Source organism: Orcinus orca, chromosome 19 (genome assembly GCF_937001465.1).
Source record: "Orcinus orca chromosome 19, mOrcOrc1.1, whole genome shotgun sequence".
Taxonomy (NCBI): domain Eukaryota; kingdom Metazoa; phylum Chordata; class Mammalia; order Artiodactyla; family Delphinidae; genus Orcinus; species Orcinus orca.
Genome location: NC_064577.1, coordinates 17,115,548 through 17,138,166, shown reverse-complemented (window position 1 = coordinate 17,138,166; position 22,619 = coordinate 17,115,548). Strand labels below are relative to the sequence as shown.

The 22,619-nt window shown below is 51.8% G+C and overlaps 2 protein-coding genes across 2 annotated transcripts in view; both read right to left on the bottom strand.

Moving 5' to 3' along the window:
* LOC101290366 (heparan sulfate glucosamine 3-O-sulfotransferase 3B1) overlaps positions 1-1,346 on the bottom strand; it is a 37,833-nt gene extending 36,487 nt beyond the window's left edge. Inside the window, exon 1 of the mRNA XM_004266823.3 lies at positions 728-1,346. Within this exon, the coding sequence (XP_004266871.1) occupies positions 728-1,281 (554 nt within the window). The 5' untranslated portion in view covers positions 1,282-1,346. The remainder of the gene's footprint in view (positions 1-727) is intronic.
* A 918-nt stretch (positions 1,347-2,264) lies between these two features.
* Positions 2,265-22,619, bottom strand: part of LOC101276582 (protoheme IX farnesyltransferase, mitochondrial) — a 135,110-nt gene continuing 114,755 nt past the window's right edge. The window contains exon 7 of the mRNA XM_049702239.1: positions 2,265-2,583. Within this exon, the coding sequence (XP_049558196.1) occupies positions 2,525-2,583 (59 nt within the window). The 3' untranslated portion in view covers positions 2,265-2,524. The remainder of the gene's footprint in view (positions 2,584-22,619) is intronic.

Here is a 22,619-nt window from a genome sequence, read left to right as displayed (position 1 = left end):
CCCGGCCTGGGAGGCGGAAACGGGAGGGCCGAGCCCCAGGCGCCGCTAAGCCTTCAAAGCCGCGCGCCTCCCGCCGGCTGCAGTGCGCGCCTTTGCCCGACAGGGACCAGCACCGCTCCACGCGCCACGCGCCCGCTGGCTCACCCTCCGGAGCCCAGGCTGCCCGGCCGCAAGCCGGTCTGACCCCCTTCGGAAGGTGAACAGACTCCCCTTGGCCTCCGCAGGACGGCGTTGCTCTCACCCCATCCCCATCTGGGCAGCAGAAGCTGCTCTAGAAGTTGGTCTGGGGCGGAGACGGCGACCGGCGGGGCGCAGACCGTCCCGGATCCGAGAGGAAAAATAAAATGCGAGCGACGCTGGCTGGATTCGTCTGGGCCGCGGCCACAGTTAGAGGGTCGCGCGCTCCCCTGAACACCGTCGCAGTCACTGCCCTCCTTCTTTTAGGAGAGATCGCCCGATTAATCTTTGGGCACCGTGGGCCGCTGAGCCCCCAGAGCTCCTCGAGAAGTTTCTCCGGACTGTGGTGAGAGCGGAGCCCAGCGCACCCCGTACGTACCGCGCTGCGGGCCAGCACCGCGCGGTCGTTGCTCGGCCCCTCCCGGACCCCGGTGGTCCGAAGCTGTACCCTTGTCACTTCCACCAGCACATGCCACGTCTCCCTCCTCTGCCCGTCGGGATCGCGGCTGGCGCCCCAGGCCCCAGCCCTGGCCCTGCCGGGGAAACTCACCGGTACCAGGCGAGGCCCTTGTCGTAGCTGCGGTCGAAGAAGTGGGGCTCGGCGCCCACGGCGCGCACGTCGGGGTGCACGCGCAGGAACTCGAGCAGCGCCCGCGTGCCGCCCTTCTTCACGCCGATGATGATGGCCTGCGGCAGCTGCTTGCTGCCCGACCCGCTGAAGAAGCTAGAGATGGGGCTGGGGGAGTCCGGCGCCTCGGGACTCTGCTCTTCCTGGCTCGCGGCGCCCTCGGCCGTCTCCCCGCCAGGAGCCAACTGGGTGGCTGGCGCCGCCGGGAACGGCAGCCTCGAGGGAGGTCCGTCGCGACCTGAGGCCAGGGCCGGCGGGGCGAGGGCGGCGCGGGACCCCGAGCCCAGCAGCAGCAACCCGGGCGCGGCGGCGCACGAGCCGGAGCACGAGTACAGGAACATGTAGAGCCAGATGCAGAGCATGGCGAAGAGCAGCGCGAGCTTCCTTCTCACCGGTGGCGGGGGCGGCGGCGGCTGCGGCAGAAGCCGGCCGGGGACATCGAGGCAGGATCGGCTGCCGCTCAGGCGCTGCCCCATGCGCTGCCCGCGGGCGCGGCGAGGGGCATGGCTCAGCACATGGCGCGGGTCCCGCCGGAGCCGTGAGCGCGGAGAGAGTACCCTATACGCCGAGTGGTTCGGCTTATTGCCCCCGCGCGCCCGCGGCCGCCGCTGCTGCTGCTGCTCTTCCCCAGGTGGCGGCGGCAGCTGTAGCGGCGGCGGCTTTTGACATGCTGCCCGGAGAAGCCGCAACTGGAACGAAAGTCGGGTGGCGGCAACTGCTGGTCGGGGGCTGCGACGCCGCGCTCGGGGCCAGCAGAGCGCCTCACTCGCGCGCCCGGGCCCCTCCAAACGGTGCGCGCTGCACGGCCGCTCGCCGGGGCTGCCTGCCTTCCCGCGGTCCTGCGAACCGAGCCTTGACTGCTGCCCCGGCACCTCCCCGCGGAGGCTGCGAAGTAGAACTGCGCAGGAAGAGAGCCGGGGACCCAGGCAGAGTGGGCGGGCCCGGCCACCGGGAGTGACGGGTCGCTCCACCTACCAGAAACACGGAGCACCATGCAAATCCAGCCGCTCCGCTGAGGGTTCGACAGCCAACCGGCTCACGGAACGTGGGGGTGTGGAAAGGGTTTGGAGCAGTGGAGAGCAGTCGGGGGTTGCTATTGGCTGAGACAAGGGGCGGGCTCCGAGGGGCGGAGCCAGGGGGCTGGTGACAGGAGCAGCTGGAAGGAAGGATGCTGGAGAGACCTAGCGCTGCGCCCCGGCTCCCGCGCGCACTTCCGCACTTGCTCCCCAGGAGACAGCCTTGGCTGCAGTTGTCCCTGTGTGGGGACGCGAGTCCCCATCCAGATGTTTCGCGGGCGGGATCGTGGTGTGTGCGTGTGTTAGAAATAGGGAGGGCGGTGGAGGAGCGAGAGTCAGGCCGGAGATGCCCGCCCACCCCACGCCGGGATTCGGAGGAGGGGGCCCTTCCGGGACTGGCACCGGTTTAGGAAGTTTAAGTGGAAATCGCTGTCAAACTTTTTTTTTTTTTTTTTTTTGCGGTACGCGGGCCTCTCACTGTTGTGGCCTCTCCCGTTGCGGAGCACAGGCTCCGGACGCGCAGGCTCAGCGGCCATGGCTCACGGGCCAAGCCGCTCCGCGGCATGTGGGATCTTCCCGGACCGGGGCACGAATCCGTGTCCCCTGCATCGGCTGGCGGACTCTCAACCACTGCGCCACCAGGGAAGCCTTAAGTCTTTCCTTCTTATTCTTTGCCAGGAGTTGATCTCTCTCCAGCTGCCGGTTAACTGGGGTCGGTGTAAACCATCCTCAGGAAAAATTCTTTCCTCGCTTCCGAAAGTGCTGAGGAAAGAAAAGTCGCGAGAAAGAAGGGAGAAATTAACAAGGAGTTAAAGGCTGGGGGAAATTTTCCTGGTCAAAAAGTGAGTGTGAAAGTCACGTGTAGAAAGTTTTGTCCGGATATGAGGGTGTTGAGGACGTTAGGTGAAGAAAATGTTCTCCCTTCCCATGAATAAATATCAAAGCCAACATTCGCCTTCATTTAGGAGACGGTTCGGTTTGCTGACCTGTTACATGAATTATTAGGTGGTGTTTTTTTTTTACCATCGATGTTTTTTTCTAAGTCAAACGTCAACTCGGAGCAAATCGATCCCCGAGTTGCACCTCAAGTCCACTCCAAGCCTGTCTCCCGGGTTTTCCTCCGCAAAGTGACCCTCCCGGTCGGGGCGGGGACCGAACTCTGCTGCATTCTTGCCCCGCGTTCCGGTTGGAAGCTCTGGTGCTCCAGTCACCCCGGTGGCACTCAGGAAGTTCTGGATGCCGGCGACCCGGAGGGGCCAGCGGGCCTCCCACGCCTGGCCCCGCGCGGTTCCGGGACAGAACGTTCCTTCCGATCCCGACCCCCGCGCGGCCCCCGGCTGAGCGCTGACCCCGCTACCTTCCCGGTCCGCGCGGGCGGCGGAACCACCAAGCCCCGGGCACCCTGCTGCGCTGTCCCCTCGCTGTCCCCTCTCGAGGTAGTGTCCCGAGTCCCGCCCCGGGCCCGGCTCCCCTCCATCGGGAGCACACAGAGGAAGCCCGTAGGCCGTGAGCATCTCTGATCGAGAGAGGGGGCGGCGACCCGGGAGGGTTTGGGTGACCCTGCGGCCCCCCACCGGGCCCCCACGCCCAGCTGTGCTCTGCGCGACCCCCTGGTAACTCTCAAGTCCAAGACATCTTCTTATAGAATGGCTGAGGGGAAAATAATTTAGGAGGAGGATTTCCTCCTCCTTTTATATTCGCAGGGAAATCTTCTTTCCAGTCCTCTTTTCCCCTCTCCTTCTTCGGAAGTGATTTATCTACCGTTAGTTTTTAAATTACATTAACTTATTATAAGTTTATTTTAAACTTCTAAAACATGAGAATATATTTCTGAGCGTTAGCTTAGACGGACTTTTTTTTTTTTTTTTAAGCGACAGGGAAGCTGTTAGTGTCTCCGAAGGGTTTCTTCAAATTCACATTATTTCGGGGGGAAATGAAGTCCCTCCTATCCTGAGGCGGCTTAGAGTTTGTGGACTTCTGTGGATTTGGGGGGAGGGGAATAGTGGTTTATGATTTGTGCGTGTTCAGGCGAATTGTAGCTCCCACATGGCTAACTTCAGGCCTGGTTGCGTGTGAATGCCATGGTTTAAATTTTTTTGTTTTTTTGATAATCCTAACAAAAATGGTGTCTGTCCTGCGGGTTAGTAAAGTCCAGTGTAAAAGAAAAAAGAGTGAGCGAGTCCGCCGGCTATATTTAGGACTTCTTTTTCCGGGGGTGAAAGGAAGGAGAGAGAGGAAGCAAAGGCATGGGCATCGGAAATTGCCCGGAGAGTTCCGCGGAGCCCAGCGCTCCCCAGGCCAAGTCGCCGCCGAGGCCACCCGAGCGCGTTCGGCCCCGACCGCCCAGCAATCGGCAGCGCGCAGAGCTGGGCTCCGCGGCCTCATGCGCAAGGTGATCCGGGACTGAGCAGCGCCCGGCGGACCGTTACGTGGGGCGGGGCGGGGCGGGCGGAGCGGACCTGCACAGTGACCCCGCGCTCTGACCCTTCCGCCCACTCGCCTGGTCCGCTCGCTGCACTCTGGAGCCCAGAGACGCGCCCCGAAATCTCCAGGCGTGGGGGCCGCTGCAGGTTCTGCGGAGGCGCAACCCGAGGCCAGCCTGTGCGGAGTTGGTGGCGAGGCTGACCGTGAACCCAGCTGGAGCCTCTGCCCCCAATCATGGCTCAGCAGTCAGGGGTGCCCCACGCCCGGGCCTGGCCGTCAGCACAACGCGTCCACCCAGACCCGGAGAAAGGGTTCCCTTGGATAAACTTATTCAGAAGTTTTGCCCTCGAGAAACCTGCAGAGGAGCGAATTGAATTTGAGCACAACTGTAGGGTTTATGTTTTCTTTCGGTTGGCTTGTTGCGCTTACCTAATGGGGTGCTCGCCTCGGGCCTCGGTCGGGCTAACGTGGCAGGCAGCCCCTCTCCCTCAGAAACGCACAGGCCGCCTCAGGGGCCACCTCCTGTCCCTCTTCCCCCAGGTCCTGCTGCCCACGACCCCCGTCGGGTCACTCTCTGGCCCTAAAATTCCCCGCCTGTAGAGTAGGATACTTGAGCCGAAAGATGCCCACGATCTCTTCCGCCTGAAGGTTCTCTGGTTCTGGGCTCGAGCCCCCGCCGCTCCGCCCACCGACCCTCCAGCTCCCCCGGGGGTCGGCCCCCCAGCTGCCCGCCGCAAGGGTCGCACTTCCTGGGCTGCCTGAGCTGTTGGCCCGGAGCCCGGTTCCCGTCACCGAAACCCGTGTCCCCCCCCCCACGACTCCGCAGCGAGGCGGGCCCCGGGTTGGCGACTGCAGGCTCGCTCCGCCCTGTGCCCCACTGCGCCCAGATGCCCGCCTGCAGGGGTCGTTCCGACGGCTGCGGCGGTGGGGAGAGGGTCGCGGCGCCCCAGCGCCCAGAGGAGGGAACCTGTCCCCGGCGCGCCCCGGACCCGCCCTCTCCTTGCGGGGAGCTGCCGGCCAGAGGCGGGCCTTTGCCCGGGCCCGCAGCTCAGGCTGCCCAGGCAGACGCGGGATCTGACACCGCGTGGCCTGAGGGCTCCGCCGAGAGGAAACCCTTTCCCAGGCTGCGCTCCAGCTGCATCTCGGGGACCGTGTGCCCACCGGGCTTAGTTGGACACATCGCCTCGCGACGTCGCAGGCGCGTGGCCGTCTAAGAGGAGCCCTCTGCACATCACAGAAGAGGGATGATGGCTCTTGTCTTATGGATAAAAGAAGTTTGGTGCCCAGATTGCTTTGGGGGCTGGTGTCCAGAGGAGTCAAGGTCGTGTGCTGATTCCGGCTCCCTGGCCTTCGTGGCCCCCTGCTCTGGGCCCACAGCTTCCCTGGCCCTCGGCCAAGGGGCAGGGCGTGGTGGGAAGACTGCAGAACAGGTATTTATGCCCCAGGATCCCTCTCCGCTGGGTCATCAGAGGCTGGTGGCTTCCCGTCCGGCAAGACACAGCTCCTGCTGGGAAGTCCTCCCACACAGCCTTGCTGTCACCAGGTTCTGGAATGGCTGTCCGCCTGGCCTCTGCGGGCCTAGGGGGGTGACGACACGTCCCCTTTCCAGCGTCAAGGCACATGCCCTCCCTGTGTTCTCCCCTCCAGCATCTTTTAAGTAGCTGCCACATTACCCAGCGGCAGTGTGCCCTGTCTTTCCTGCCAGGACTCTGACTTTGGTACGCCAGGGCTGCATTACTTTCTCTCATCTGGTTCCCAACCACTTACCGGCTGGCTGTGTGACTTTGAATAAGTTCCACACGTCTTCTGAGCCTGAGCTCCTCTCCTACAGAAGCCTTCAGCCCCCTCTTCCTCCCCTAAGCTCTCCTGGCCGTGGAAATGCAAGGCTAATCCTGCCTTCAACCTTCTGGGCCTGAGCTGCTGAGTTGCGGGAAGAGATGGTGCCTTAGGGATGGTTGGTCCTGCTTCAACTTCCCCACCACAGCCTTCCACGGGCACATAAGGGCGCAACTCTCCTAAATGTCCCCAGGAGGCCCACTTCCCCAGCTCCTGAGACAGCGTTTCTTACCTTTGATCCCTCCAGCATTTCTCAAAGCCTCTTTGAGAACGTAGATGCTGACGGGGATTGTCTACACCTTCCTACCACCAGACATCCACGCACATCAGCACTCACCCAACTCCTTCCTACCCCTCCTTCTTCCCTCTCGTTGCAGTGGAAGAAGCTGCGGGCCAGCCTGACACACAGTGACCCCCAGTACTGCTCTGGACCTCAGCCCTTCTCCCCTCCCATCTCCTTGTCCCTGACACCAGTCTCTGCGGTGTGGACACGGATGTGCCAGCCAGACCCCGTTAGTGAAGGACGCGTTGCCCCAGCTGCGGGAGTGCTGTCAGCACACAGCCTCCGGCTGTCAGCACCTCCAGACTGAGGGCCGGAAGTCACGCCCCTTTCCAGGAGGGCCCCATCCAATGACGGAGCAGGGAGAAAAGGCCTGGTCGTCCCAGCAGGCTCCTGGCATCTCTGAGGGCTTCCTGCCCAGTTGGCAGAGGACGAGGGGCCCGTGTCACAGCTGGGATCGGCCCCTGCCCAAGCCTTCCCCTTCCTTCTACAGGTGTTGGTCCCAAGGGCATCGCCCAGGAACCCGACCTGACCTGTGTCCCTCCCTCCCTATGGTATGGTTCAAATCAGTATCCAAACACACTCCTATACATGTATATACACAGTGTGTATATATATATATTTTGTTTGTTTGTTTTTTGCTCTTTTTCAGAGCCAAACACACGTGCAGGTCCTACTTTCTCACCTCTTATTTCCTCTTTATAATGCCAGTTATTCTTTTCTAAAAATATTTATTTATTCGGTTGCATCAGGTCTTAGTTGCGGCATGTGAACTCTTAGTTGTGGCATGCATGTGGGATCTAGTTACCTGACCAGGGATGGAACCTGGGCCCCCTGCATTGGGAACATGGAGTCTTACCCACTGGACCACCAGAGAAGTCCCATCTTTTTTTTTTAAACAATGAACAGCTTATGCATACACTGAAAAATCTGTAAGAAATACAGAGTAGAGTATGACTCTCTAACCCAGATCCTCAAGTTTCTCTCTCCAAAGGCAACCACTGTTGCTAAACATTTTATGCAAATACAAGTAAACGAGTATATATTACTGTGTCTTTTATTTTTCAAATGGGAGCATTAAGAAAATAGTAATGCCATGATATGGGTGATCTTCCATGTCAGTGTGTGTGTGTGTGTGTGTGTGTGTGTGTGAGTTTTTAAAAATGCTAACTATAGATAACTTCCATTTGAAAATGAAGGAATTATTGAAGTAATAAATGTCTCTATCCCTGGGAGTACAGTTTCCTAAAAGATTCTGCTAAAGTTAAGAAGAAAATAAAATAACTTTCTAAACTACGTATCTTACTTCTAGACAGTATTTATTGACTCCTTGCTTTGAGAAATAATTAACACACTTATATTTGCTTTCACCCTTTCTAAGTTAAAAAAAATTAACTAGTGTATACTTTATTTCATGTTGTCAAGAAGAACAGACATCAGAGGGCTCACACACACTCCCCCTTTCCTCCTTCCCACCCCCACTCCCACCAAGTGAGGACATGGCAGCAGGTGGCCGTCTGCAAGGCAGGGAGAGAATCTTCACCAGCCACTGAATCGCCCGTCATCTTGATCTTGGACTTCCCGGCCTGTTCCAGAACTCTCACAGTTCCAGGATGGTGAGAAAACAATGTCTATCGTTGAAGCCAACCAGCGTATAGGATTTTGTCACAGCAGCTCGAGCTGACGATGACACCCTGCTTCCCCCGGAAGTCAAATCCAGTGGACATGCTTCTGTCTGAATTTTCCATGAGGTCCAAGCGGCGTTAGATTGGGGTGACCATTGGGTCTTCCTTGACACTGCTCACAAGCCACCAGCGTTTCCCCAACACGCGTATCAAACCCTCACCCTTTACCGCAGCTTACAAACCCCACCTGCTGCAGCTCTGCTGACCTTCCAGCTCACCTTGTTCTACACTCCAATGACCATGACAACCCAGCCATGATCAACTTCTTCAATATCCCAAGTCCCCCTCCCACGCCCATCACGTGCCCTTTGCGCACGCTGATTCCTCTCCTTATACTGGCTCTTTCCCTCCTTTTTGCGTGACTGGGCTCCTACTAATCCTTAGTTTTCAGTTTAAATATCACACCTTCAGAGCCCTTGTCTGATCATTTTATCAAAAGTAGGTCTTCTTTGAGCCCAGCTCCACTTTGTTTCTTCCCAGCACTTTCAGTAATTTATAACTGTTGTCGTTATTTTGTTTGTTCATTCACTGTATCACTGTACACCCCACCGCCCTTGGCTAGGAACACACTTGCTTTGTTTATCACTGAACACCTGGCATAGGGCCCCGGGTAGGCTTTCAATGTGTATTTGTTGAATAAATGAATTAGTCTGTAAGGACTGAATTAAAATGCATATAAGGTGTCTAATAACGTGCCTGACACATTGTACAAGTTTGGCAACGATTAAATTCCACCTCAGTGAGAATGAGGTTGTTTCTACAAAGGTGCTAGGTGTTATTGGTGAAAATTTCAGCAAATTCCCATTGTTTTGGGAAGAAAAAATAGATACACTTTATGGAACCCTTGGAGCAGTGGTTCTCAAGGTGTGGTCCTTAGACCAGCAGCAGTAGCAGCACCTGGGAACTCGTTAGGAAAGAAACCCGAAACTCTGGGGGCGGGGCCCAGTAGTCTGTGTTGTAACAAGACTCCCCCAGTAGCTTCTGACGTGTGCCTGAGTTTGAGAACCATTCCTTACGGTATTTATTTTGTTTTGTTCTCTTTTTATTTTGAATTGTGGTAAAAATACATAACATAAGCTTTACATCTTAACCATTTCTTAATGTACAGTTCAGTAGTGTTAGCTACATTGACACTGCTATGCAGCCGATCTCCTGAAATCGTTTCATCTTGCAAAACCAAAACTCTGCTCCCATTAAATAATGACTCCCTCTTCCCCCTCCCCGGCCCCTGGCAGCCACCATTCTACTTTGTCTTTCTGTGAATTTGACTACTGTAGGTACCTATTTAAGCAGAATCATACAGTATTTGACCTTTGGTGTCTGGCTTATTTAACTCAGATTATGTCTTCAAGGGTCATCCATGTTGTACCATGTGTCAGAATTTCTTTCCTTTTTAAGGATGATAATATTCCATTGTATAAACCACATTTTGTTTATCTGTTTATCCATCAATGGACAGTGGAGTTGCTTCCACCTTTGGGCTATTAGGAATGATGCTGCTACGAGCAAGGGTGTACCCGTATTTCTTCAAGACTCTCCTATCCATTTTTCTGGATATCTACCCAGAAGAGGAATTCCTGGATCCTACGGTAATTCTCGTTTCACTTTTTGAGGAACCGCCACCCCGTTTTCCATGGCAGCTATTCCATTTTACATTCCTACCAGCAGGGTACAAGAGTTCCACTTTTTCCACACCCTTGTCAACACTTGTTATTTTATTTTTTCTGATAGCGGCCATCCTAATGGGTGAGCTCACTGTGTTTTTTTCTTTTTAATTTGCATTTCTCTAATAATTAGCGTGCTTTAGAGTACTTTTACACGTTTCTAGGATAACCTTTTTGTAGTTTATAGGCCCTGTTTATAGGATGGCAGAGTACCTGCCGCAACACAGATGGGGAATTTTCAGTCACTTCAACGTTTAATATTAAACGTAGAACCCAAATCCAGATTCCTTATCAATGCCCTTAAAATCCTGACCTATCTGTATTTTTCAGCCATCAAAATAGGACTTTTTTTTTTGGTCCCACTTCTACCATCACAGCCGTAAAGGCTGACAGATATGCATCAGGTCTGTACTGAAGCCCACCTTCACAGACTGCTCCTTCCTTCAGGCAGAGAGAGACAGCATGGGGCTGCCCTGGGGGCGAGTGGTTGAGAGTCCGCCTGCCGATGCAGGGGACACGGGTTCGTGCCCCGGTCCGGGAGGATCCCACATGCCGCAGAGCGACTGGGCCCGTGAGCCATGGCCGCTGGGCCTGCGCGTCCGGAGCCTGTGCTCCGCAACGGGAGAGGCCACGACAGTGAGAGGCCCGCGTACCGCAAAAAAAAAAAAAAAAAAAAAAAAAAAAAAAAAAGAGAGAGAGAGACAGCATGTCTAGAAAATGGTAGAAACGGCACCCAGGAGTGCAAATGTCCTATAGTCAATTGCTCAGGGGATTGAAAGCGCTTTTGAAGTAGCAGGTGGCAGCCTGAGAGCCTTTGAACCAGATCCTCCTTACTTATTGGCTAGAGAGGAATCCTGTTTTAATTGAAGAGAAAATCTTCAGAGGTATCTGGGGGCACCAGTGCTTCTTATAACTTATCTCGCAAAGGTCTGTGTACAGCTCTCAGGTATTTCAAACCGGTCCCTCTTCAAGTGGCGGGAAGTAACTGAGTACAGTGTCGTGTGGACTCTAACACTTCACTATGGACGCTTTCTCCTCTTCCATATCCGACCCTTCTTTTCCACTTTTCACTTTCTCCCTCTGGAGATCACCTCCATAACCTATTCCTCATCTCCGATTCCCAACAGTCCACAAAGAGGCTGAAGTAACAGATAAGTGAGTTTCCCGTTGTCATAAACGCCACCGGCCATTTCCCTGGCTTTGCTAAGTGCATTACTGGAAAAACTGGCCTTAGGAGGAAGATGGGTTTCCTGTTGACTTCCATTAGCGCTTGATGAATTTCTTAACTTTGAGCCTTTGGGAAACCTGTTTGAAATAGGAACGCCTAGTACTTTTTGTGAAGTAAGAGTATGAGTATAAAATAGTGATGCTGAATTCCACTGGCCACCCATGACAATTAGTTATGACATTGAAGGTGGGCTTTGTCTCCATAGCGGTCTGCCCACCTCTCAAAATTCCAGGGGCCAGTATCACACTTTCAATCCCGTATCCATCTGAAAGGTGCAACAGCACAAAGGTGAATCTACCTAAAAAATGAGGTTGGTTTTTAAAACCCAGAGCTGCCTCTTGCTTGGTTTCCCTAAGACTGTGTCCCGAGGAGGTTACCAGTATGCTGAAAGTAACACACTGTTCTGGAGTAAAAGCTCTTTGTGGAAATTGTTTGACCATCTGTTCAATGAGTGTTTAACCTGCAGGCTCTGCTCTGCCCACCTTGATTAACTGCGCTCACCGACACTGATTTCTACCTGTCACTCTTCCACTAGAAGACTTTCCGTGGTTCTTGGTTGTGTCCACCTCACTCAACTCTGATTTCATCTGGACAAGGCTGTCTGGTTCTGTCACCTGCCATCCTAGGGCTCTTTGAAAAGTTACTAATGTCTCTGTGCCTCGGTTTCCGTCTGTAAAATGGGTTGGTAATGCTGTCAGGGCTGAGAGCAATGCCAGACCCGTGCTGGCATTAAAGGGATGCTAGCTCTCCTCATCACACGTAAATAAATGACTGTCACAGCCCTCTCCCTTGCCCCACTGCTCTCCTCTGTCCTGTAGCTCATGATGGCCCGTGATTCTCGGATGAAGAAGCGGAGAGAGGGCACCTTCGGAACCTCTGGGGCTGAAAACACACTCAGATGTTCTGATCTAACTCACTAGGGAGCACTCTCCCGCCCTCCAACCCCACTGGCATTCCCTCATGAGAATCACGTGAACCCCTCCTGTTCAGATACCCGTCCTGAAACTTGGCTGATAGTTTAGACCACGCCTGGCCAGGTTAGAAAGGACTGAGAGGCTGAGTGAACAGGAAAGCAGCAGACGCCACTCTGGGCTAGTGGGTCGCTGTTGCCAGATCTCCCGATTTTTCCCAGCAAAGCTAGAAAACTGGATCTTTATGTGAAATTGCCTGCATTTTATATGTGAGGAGATTTAAAAAGTTACATGTTTGAAATAAAATTTAAGAACAGCCTTGGGGGTCATTAATATCTGAGCCAAACACAGGTAGTTCAGACGGAGGAAATCCAACTGCCAACCTCTGACCTTTACAAACCCCTGTTCCTTCCAGAGAGCTCCTGAGAGCAAGAGGACTTCTGACTCTTGTTTACAGACGCGAGCACTGATTTTCAGCAAAGCGAAGGTCATCTAAACCGCAGCAAAAGGGGCCAGACAGAGCTTGATTCCCACTGCCTCCCTCCCCACCACGCAAGAGCCTCCCAATCCAGCCGCCTTTGGGGAGACGCCCAGACCGCTTGCGCATGGCTCATGTTCCCCTATTTATACACATCACCATCCATACACCAACTCTCCCACTTCGTGTAAACCCTCCTCCAACCCTGCCCTGGCGCCAGGCACCGTCCCAGACTGATAGTCGGTGGCCAACGAATTCTTGCTGCTCAAAGTAATTAAAGTAATTAAGCACGTTGGGTTACTGCATTAGAGTAATAGCTTACTTAATGGCCACTTAAATACTCTGTAATGTCAGTCTGTGGTCTGCTTTGGAGCCCCTAGATTATGAAGTAAGTGAGTTTCTGGATTTTTCACTAGCTCAAAGCCTTCGCTGATTCACATCTATTCATGCATTTATTTGTCCTTTCTTGAGCTACCCCTGTGGCTAGGCCCTGTGCTAGTAACAGAAATGCAGTCCATGCCTTCATACCGCTCACAATCTCCAGGACCATCCTGATAGCTTTAAGTGTAGATATTATAAAGGTATCTATTCATTATAAAAGTGAAAAGGACAGATTAATTTAATACATGGATACACCGGGGGAATTCGGTTGGAAACTGAGACAGCTGTACACAAGGAATCTCTTCCCCCTCCCCAGGCCTCCTATCTGGTGGCTCAGAAACAAACAGTTATTTCCTAAAGCAACCGAGGAAGCCTGAATGATTCCTGCACACTTGGCACCAGAGGAGCAGAGATCCAGAAGAGACCTTGGTGAGCCTTTGCCCCACCCAGGAAGGAATTATTGACCTTTGAAGGCAGCATTTCATGACCTTCCATCTGTCTTTGGCCTCAAGGACTCCTGAGTATAAACACAGGTACTACCTAAGTAATGATTCAAGCAATTAGATCCCATTGGGTAATTCCAGAGAAAGTTTGTTTTGGTGAATTCAGGCTTGCCCTACAAGAAATAATAAAGGGACTCTTTCAGGTTGAAATGAGAGGATGCTGGAGAGCCACTTAAAGCTGGATAAACAAATAAAGATCTTTGATAAAAGTAAATACATGGGCAAATATAGGAGCCAGTATTACTGTTATTTTCTACATGTTTTAAAAGACAAATGCATAAAAATCAAAGTAATATGATGTTGGACACACAGTGTATAAAGATGTAGTTTGTAACAACAACAACATTAAAGAGGTGGGTAAGGAGTTGTATAAGAGCAGAGTGTGTGCTACTGAAGTTAAGTTGATAGCAATTAAAATTAGATTGTTATAACGTTAAGATTTTAAATGTATCATAGTAACCATGAAGAAAAGATCTATAAATATACACAAAAGTAAGTAAGAAGGAAATCAAAGTGTGTCACTACGAAAAAATCAACTAAACATAAAAGAAGGTAGCAATGGAGGAAGTGAGGGACCAAAAAATCTATAAGACATACAGAACACAAATAGCAAAATGGCAGATGTCCTTCCTTATAAGTAATTACATTAAATGTAAATGGATTAGACCTTCAAAAAGCAGATATTGGCAGAGTGGATAAAGAAAACGTTATCCAACTATGTGTTGTCCAGAAGAGCCTCACTTTAGATCTAAAGACACAAATGAGTTGACAGTGAAAGAATGAAGATATTCTATGCAAACAGCTAAACCAAAAGAGATAGTGATATACTATCATCAGACAAAACAGACTTTAAATTTAAAAACTGTTATAAGAGACAAAGGAGGACATTATATATTGATAAAAGGGTCAATTCATCAAGATGATATAACAATTAAAATCATATGTGCATTGAACAACAGACACCCTCCCCCCAAAATTTATAAAGCAAATATCAACAGAAATAAAGAGGGTTATATAGTGATAGTTGGAGACTTCAATACCCCACTTTCAATAATGGATAGAATCATCAGACAGACGATCAATAAATATGGAAATAGAGGATTTGAACAACAATATAAACCAACTGGACTTAATAGACATACAGAATACCCTACCCAACAGCAGCAGAATACACATTTTTCTCAAGAGCATGTGGAACATTCTTAGGATAGACTGTATGTTAGGTCACAAAACAAATCTTAATAAATTTTAAAAGACTGAAATCATGCAAAGTATCTTTTCTGGACACAATGGAATGAAACTAGAAATCAATGGTAGAAGTAAAATAGGAAATTTCACAAATATGTAGAAATTAAACAGCACATTCTCAACAACCAATGGGTCAAAGGTTAAATCATAAGGGAAACTTAAAGATACCTTGAAACAAATGAAAAAAAAACACCAAAATGTACAGGATGCAGTGGAATTATCCCTTATTAATACTGATGCAAAAATCCTCAATAAAATAACAGCAAGTGAATTTAGCAGTATATTGAAAGGATTATACACCATGACCAAGCAGCATTTATTCCTGAAATGCAAGGGTGGTTCAAAATATGAAAATTAATCAGTGTAACACATTCCATTGATATAATGAAGGAAAACTAAAAATAGAACTACCATACGACCCAGCAATCCCACTGCTGGGCATATACTCTGAGAAAACCATAATTCAAAAAGAGTCATGTACCACAATGTTCACTGCAGCTCTATTTACAGTAGCCAGGACATGGAAGCAACCTAAGTGTCCATCGACAGATGAATGGATAAAGAAGATGTGGCACATATATACAGTGGAATATTACTCAGCCATAAAAAGAAACGAAATTGAGTTATTTGTAGTGAGGTGGATGGACCTAGAGTCTGTCATACTGAGTGAAGTAAGTCAGAAAGAGAAAAACAAATACCGTAGGCTAACACATATATATGGAATCCAAAAAAAAAAAAAATGGTCATGAAGAACCTAGGGGCAGGACGGGAATAAAGACGCAGATCTACTAGAGAATGGACTTGAGGACACAGGGAGGGGGAAGGGTAAGCTGGGGCAAAGTGAGAGAGTGGCATGGACATATATACACTACCAAACGTAAAATAGCTAGCTAGTGGGAAGCAGCCGCATAGCACAGGGAGATCAGCTCGGTGCTTTGTGACCACCTAGAGGGGTGGGATAGGGAGGGTGGGAGGGAGGAAGACGCAAGAGGGAAGAGATGTGGGGATATATGTATACGTAGAGCTGATTCACTTTGTTATAAAGCAGAAACTAACACACCATTGTAAAGCAATTACACTCCAATGAAGATGTTAAATATATATATATATAATGAAGGAAAAAATTTTAAAAACACTCATGATCATCTCAATTGATGCAGAAAAAACATTTGACAGAATTCCACACACTTTCATGATAAAAAGCACACAATCAACTAAGAATAGAAAGGAGCTTCTTCAACATGATAGAGGCTATATACATAAAGCCCACAGCTAACATCCTAGCCCTAGCCCCTTCGAAGGGAACTCAGGGCACAGCTGTACAGAGTCGCAGCTTCATTCCTCTGGAAAACAAGGCTTGAGGCGAGCAGCAACATGCTAACAATCTACTGGAGAGACACAAGCCCACAGGGTGCAGACCAGCGGCCACGGGAAGTGAGGCTAGGGAAGGAGAGAGGAGAGGCTGTACTTTGTGGGCGACTTGGAGAAGAGCTTGGAAGAGGTAGGCAGGCTGGCTCGTTAGCCTTCTTTATTTTTATTTGATTTTATCTTTTTTTTTCACTAGCCTTCTTCAGAAGAGTGGAAGGAGGTCCACAGGATGGGACGGGGGTTCATCTACCACTGCAGGGGGTTGCCTCCTTCTCTTGTCCCCCACTGGTCAAGGTCCATCAGTTGGGAGTTACTTCCTCAGGAGTCCCAGACCGCATCACCTGGCCCTTTGTTGGCTACAGCAAGCGGCCCCCGCGCCCGGCAGCATGCTGTGTTTTTCAGATTTGGAAGCTGGGGAGGTGCAGGGGTCTGAGTGGGGGTCTCCCAAAAGGTATGTCCACCTGGAATTTGTGATGCAACTCTATTTGAATAAAGGGTCTCTACAGATGTAATTAAGGTAAGGATTCTGAGTTGAGATCATCTTGGATCAGGGTGGGCCCTAAATCCAACAACAAGTGTCCTTAGAAGAGGATGACATGGAAGAGAGGCCAGTGAAGACAGAGGCGGAGCCTGGAGTTTTGCTGCCACGAGCCGAGGGATCCCCAGAAGCTGAAGGAGGCCAGGGGCCCATCCTCCACCGGGGGCTCGGGAGCCAGCCAGGCCTGCCCACGCGGGGACTTCCAGGGCTGCGAAAGGATAAACTTCGCTGCTTTAAGCCACCCGGTCTGTGCTCATTTGTTACAGCAGCTCTAGGAAACACAGACCAATGAATACACCGATGGGGCTGTCCACAAAGAGAGCGGGAAAGGAAGAGGGCTGCTGCGGAGATTCGAGGTGAGCAACCGTGTGTCCCGTCCAGCTCCTGCTGCAGACCCGTGTGGAGGCAACAGGGGACCTAGGGACGCAGGCCTGCTGGCAGGTGGAGGTGGGGTGTGAGGCTGGAGCGCAAGCCGGTGGGGAGGCTGAGGGCTGTCAGATCAAAGGGAGTCACCAGTTCATTAAAAACGGATGCTGTTGTCCATGAGGATGACGGCAGGGGATGTGAAGAGAAAAAGAGGGATAAACACAGGGTTGAGATGGTCTCGGGGGGAGCTGAGCTCTCGTAGGAAGGGGCTGTGGGCGGGGATTATCCGGCAAGTGTTGAAAAGATGAATGGCTGGAGTTTTAGGTGCTGATAATGACATTGAAAAATGTCCCCCAAAGATATCAGGCCCTACTCCCCAGAGGCTGTGACTATTACATAGCAAAAGATGTGACTAAGTTAAGGATGTTGAGATGGGTGGGCTAACCTGGATTATCTGGGTGGGATCTGGCTAAGGATGTACATGTCTTTCTAGGAGAGAGGTCGGGGGTGGGGGAGATGTCACACACACACACACACACACACACACACACGCACACACGGGAGAGGGCTGTGTGAGAAAGGAGGCCGAGACTGGAGTGTGATGGTCATGAAGCCATAAACCAACGAACACCAGGAGCTACAAGCAGCTGGAGGAAGCAGGGAAGGGTTCTCCCCTAGGAGCTTCGGAGGGGGCTTACTCCTGTAGACACCCTGATTTCAGCCCTTGATACCGACCGACCTCAGACTTCAGACCTTTAGAACCGCGAGAGAACACATCTCTGTTGCTTTTAAGCCCCCCGGTGTGTGGCAACTCGTTACAGCAGCCCTAGGACGCTGATATAAATGGGGCGGAAGTCAGGGCTGATTTGGCCCTAAGTCATAGCTCCTGCAGGAAGGAGGGACCAGGAGAACTCAGGGGCACGTGCAGAGGAAAGGAAAGTGGAACGGACGACGATTCAACTCCATACACAAGTTCTGTAGCAGGTGCTGTTTGACGCCGTGAACTGTACATGCTCACCCTTGAAAAACGAGGCCAGAAGTACGACGTATTGAACGCCCAGTACAGATTTCAGGAGGAAGCAGGGTGAGTAGAAGACCGGGGTCCCCTATAGGAGGCACTGTTGGGTGAAGATGAACTCAGGCGTCGAAACAGAAACAGAAAGGACCTGCGAGGAGGGGGGCGGTGGGAAGACAGAGCCAGACACCCTGCAGGGCAAACCGCACGCCCGCCCGTACCCCACGCGCGGAAGCATCAACGTTCTGTTTCCAATCTTGCTCTACTTCAGAGCCGTGGGCTGTGTCTGCTCGAGGCCAGAACAGCTGGGCAATTCAGGAAAATCATCCGTCAGACAGTTCAGTGGGGCAGCACAGTACAGAGCAAAGCGCGTGAATTACTTACTCCACTCCCATCCCCGAGCCTCCCTCACCAACTTCGGAAATGGCGGGAATCGTGCCGCATCACAGAGGGAACTCGTAGAGGTGGCAACAGACCCCTGCCCGGGGGCAGACCCGAATTCAAACTCGGATCTGTCTGCCTCCTAAATGCATGATTTCTCCATCAGTGTGTGGAGGGAATGAATATATATGCTCTTGGAGATTTCTGAAGCAGTTGGCCTGAGATAAGACATGGGTCAGCATGACTAAGACACTTGAAAAGAGAGAGGGAAAATCTGTTGAGAGCCACCTCCCCATATTAGAGACCAGGGGGATCCATGGACCCTCTGAAATAGTTTGCAAAATTGTACAGGCATGTGTCCATTTGCTAGGTGGCAAGGGCCTCAACTCCTACACCTTAAAATACGTTAATCTTGCTGCTCTAGACATAGGGCACCATGCCAGGCTCTGTGAGTAACCATCAGTCTTTCTAAATCTAATGCCAGTTGGCTGCCCCTAATCCACAAAGACAGTGCTTTGGTAAGAGGCTATAAAACTGACATATACATATGTTTGTTTTACTTCTCAGTCCAGGCGACATCTGTCTGGGCAGCTCTGGTCACACGTAGGTATGATATAAAGATATAAAAGGTGCCCCCCGAAAGGAAACCCAGAAGTTACCAAGTCATTCACAACCACATAAAGACTCTATCAAAATCCTTTAAAGTCTCGTGTCTACTCATCTCCCTGAGACTTTCTAAACTGCTAGGGGCCCTTCTCAGTGAGGTGACAAAGGTTAATTAACAGGGCGGCCCCCTCTACATCAGAGAAGCAGAGACAAGTAAGGGAGAGAAAGCTTGAGTCAGCGTGGGCAGAGATTTCATCCTTACACGTTTGTTCTGACAAAACCCATCTGGATGAGCCTGGGCTCTCCAGAGGAACAGGACCAAGAGGACGGAGGGATTGGCTGGTTGATAGGAATTGGCTCCTGCAGTTACGGAGACAAAGTCCCAAGACCCGCAGTCGGCAAGCTGTTGACCCAGGAGAGCCGATGATACGGTCCGGTCTGCGTCTGGGAGCTATGACCGGTGTCGTCCAAAAAGAGAAAAAGATTTCTGTCCGTGTCTGCTGAGATTGCTCACGTTCCTGCAGCTTAAGAACACCTGTTGGACTTCAAGGTGGGCAAGAGGCCCTGGGTCCATCCTGCTTCCTTTAACTCTCCTGGAAATGGAGCCAACCTTCCAGCCGCATCCATCTGGAAATCAGGAATTATAATCACTGAAGGGACCGTATCAGATCTCAAGTAATTAGGTGGGAAAATCCTAGTGGCCACCCTATAAATCTAGACCACAGGCGAGAGCTGAATACACCAGATGGCGGGCACTGGTCTGTGCTCTTGCGGAAGATGAACCAAGGGGCTCGATTCTAACCCGTGGTGTTTGCATGAAGATGTCCGTCCATCCGTGTTCACTGTCCTTTTGTCCATATGGGCACCAGGGTCAGGGCTTCTGGAGCACATTCCTTGGGGCTCCCAATGGTACCCCTGCGTAAAAGAGAAGCTGGGGGAAGGCAAAGTGGATGCAAGTGTAAGTAAAGGGACGGGGCTGTGGGACAGGCCCAGGGGTGGCCCAGGGTGGTGAGAGTAGCCTGAGACCCAGGGAGCCCCTCCGCAGAGGGGGCTGGCCACCTGGCCTCCTGCTGTGCCCAACAGCCAAGGTATTTTCAGCTTTTCGATGCTGGGGGCTGCGGGTCTATCCCTGGTCACGTTTGTCTCCAAGTGAAGTGGGTTCAGGGAGCAGATGTACCACCGTCCCAAGCGAGAGCCTGAAGGGGGTGGCCGTCCGCCTCTCCTGCTGCAGCCAGCCCAGAACTCAGCCGTAACACCCTCCTACTTCTCCTGAGACCCAGCTGATCACAGATCAGAACTGGCTAATCCTTTCCTCCCCAGCCGGCCCAGCCTCGCTGTGTCAGAGCTGCTGCCGGAACGCCGGATGCGTGAGTACAGACGGTAGCGCCTTTGATCTCCGAGCACGACGACATAGACTTATCAAATGTTTGCCTCTTTCTGCCTCTTCGAAAGGCTGATTTATAGGACGCAGCCTTAGCCTCCCTTCCTTTCTTGAAATATGAAGTGTTCGTGAATAGCCAGGGTAATATTTAACCTCCTGCCAAGGAGGCTTTCGCACTGACTAACAAATGCACGACATCCCCGCCAAATGGACCGCATCTGCTTGGGCTCCTCTTTTTGGCCTAAACAAATTAGCATTAAAATGCCTCGCGAGAATGCCAAGTGTCCCTTTCTAGATGGGGGGGCAGGGACAATTCCGAGGGAGCCCGGCTCGTGGCTGATGCTTTCCTGTCCCGTGTGTCTGGGCAGGAGCCGGGTGGTTGGTGGGGAGCCAGGGAGCACGGGGACCCCAATGCCCACGGAAGCTTAGGGTTGGGGCTACTAGAAAACGGACCTGCCTGGCTCATTCCTGGCTCTTTAATCCAGAGTTTTCCCTAAACGATTCCTGAGAAAATGAAGTGTCTTCTAAGAAGCACTTTACTTGGAGAAGAAAGGTGCTGAGGCAAATGCTCTTGACAGGAACTGACTTAGCTCTGAGGGTGGCTCTGCCACCCTGAAGAGGGTGCCGGCCTGGGAAGTCCCAGGGGTGCGGCTGACTTGGTGTAAAGAGCAGGTAGTAAAACGCCCTGGGTTTTCACCTTGTTAATGGTCTTGTAATAAGTGGACCTTCACCCGGGTCTGTATATAAAGGAGGTCCTTCCTTACGATGAGTCGGGGACCACAGGTGTCAGGCGGTCAGGAGAGGCTTATCGTGGTGATGGGCAGTGGCATCTGAGGGTCCGCATAGCCGCTGGGCACTGCCTTTGCTGGGACCCCTTTCCCAGCGCCTCTCCTGGGCCCACTCCCTCATGGCCCTGACCACAAGGCCTCTCCGAGGACCAAACTATGGGGTGGCCAAAAAGCTCACGCAGGGCTTGCCAGAACATGTGACGAAAACCTCGAAGGGACCTTTTGGCCAACCCAGTACAGTGTAATTCCCCTTTGTCCACCCTCGTCTCACCGAGTTCCTCAAACCTTCACGGTGGGAGGGGACGGCTGCGTCCCGCACGCGGGCTGATCGATGTGAACCAGGCCGAGTGGGTCAGGAATCAGCACAAACCCTACATCAGGCCAAACAGGGCCAGCATCTCAATGTCCACTTTCTTTTCCTTTAGGTTTGAACAAGCAGCTGGCTGCAGTCACCCAGTGGCCCACCGAGGAGGCAACCAGTTACCGGGGGCTTTTGTTTTCTTCTCAAGATATCCCAGGCAGGAAGACAGGGGGGGTTGTGTTTTTCACTTCTGCACCCCAGCACCTCACTCGAGGTAAGTAGTAAACAAGTATTTGTGAATAAAGGAATGAATAATTGTTTAAGGGGTGTCTGCTTCTTAAGGGGAGAGAGCCTGCCAGGAGTGGTGACAACAGCGAGTGGAGAGAGATTCTGCCGCCTGGATCGAGCCGTGCCTGATCTCAGCTGGCTGAAATGCGCTAGCCTTTCTCCAGCCAGTGACGTTATAGATGGCTTTCTGGAGCTGATGGGTGACGATGCTTTGCCCCCAGAGTTGGTTTCTTATTTTGAAACACATTGCATTGGAGGGGAAAGAGGCCGAGGACCTCGAAGGTGCAGAGCTAGACCCCCGTTTCCTGTAGGACGTTGGAACGTCGGTCAGAGGACACGTGACACTGTGTCTAGGGCTCCAAGTGAGGAGAAGCTTTCATGGCGCGAGACAGTTCGGGTGCAAGCTGGGACCCCACCGTCTGGAAACAGATACCTCTCTTAATGAAGGAAGAGATTTTAGCAAAACATAAAAAGCGTGATGCCAAACGAGGAGATGAACCACCAAGGGAAAAAAAAAAAAAGTTAATACTATGAATGAAGGACTTGGAAGACAAGCTCTGAGGTCCAACCCACAAAATAAAAGAAGTTATTTGCACAGTACTGCCATGAATCTATACACCTTTTAAGTTTTTTTAATCTTTTAAAATTTTATTTATTTATTTTTTAAATTTTTGGCCATGCTGCACAGCTTGCGTGATCTTAGTTCCCCCACCAGGGATTGAAAACAGGCCCCTTGGCAGTGAGAGCCCGGAGTCCCAACCACTGGCGCCAGAGAGTTCCCTACACACCTTTAAAATGTATTCAGATATTTTGATTTTGCAATAGTCTTTCTAATTTTGTTATTCGTTTCTCATGTACCATCATGTCCTTTTTAACGTCCCTCTTTTATTTTTTGTTATTTTATCTTTTCAGCAGAGTTGCCTCCCGGCCAATTAGTTTTGTGGCCAAAGTACCTAGAAGCGGAGGACTTTGGGGAAGAAGCTGGAATGCGCCTTCCACTCCCTCTCTGAGAACTCTCCAGAGAGTAAGCTCCTGGGGGTCGCGGCCGAAGCTGGGTTCGTCCCTTTGTCCCACACCAGGCCCGGCTCACGGCACGTGGACGGTCACTTGCTCAGCGGATGACAGAGG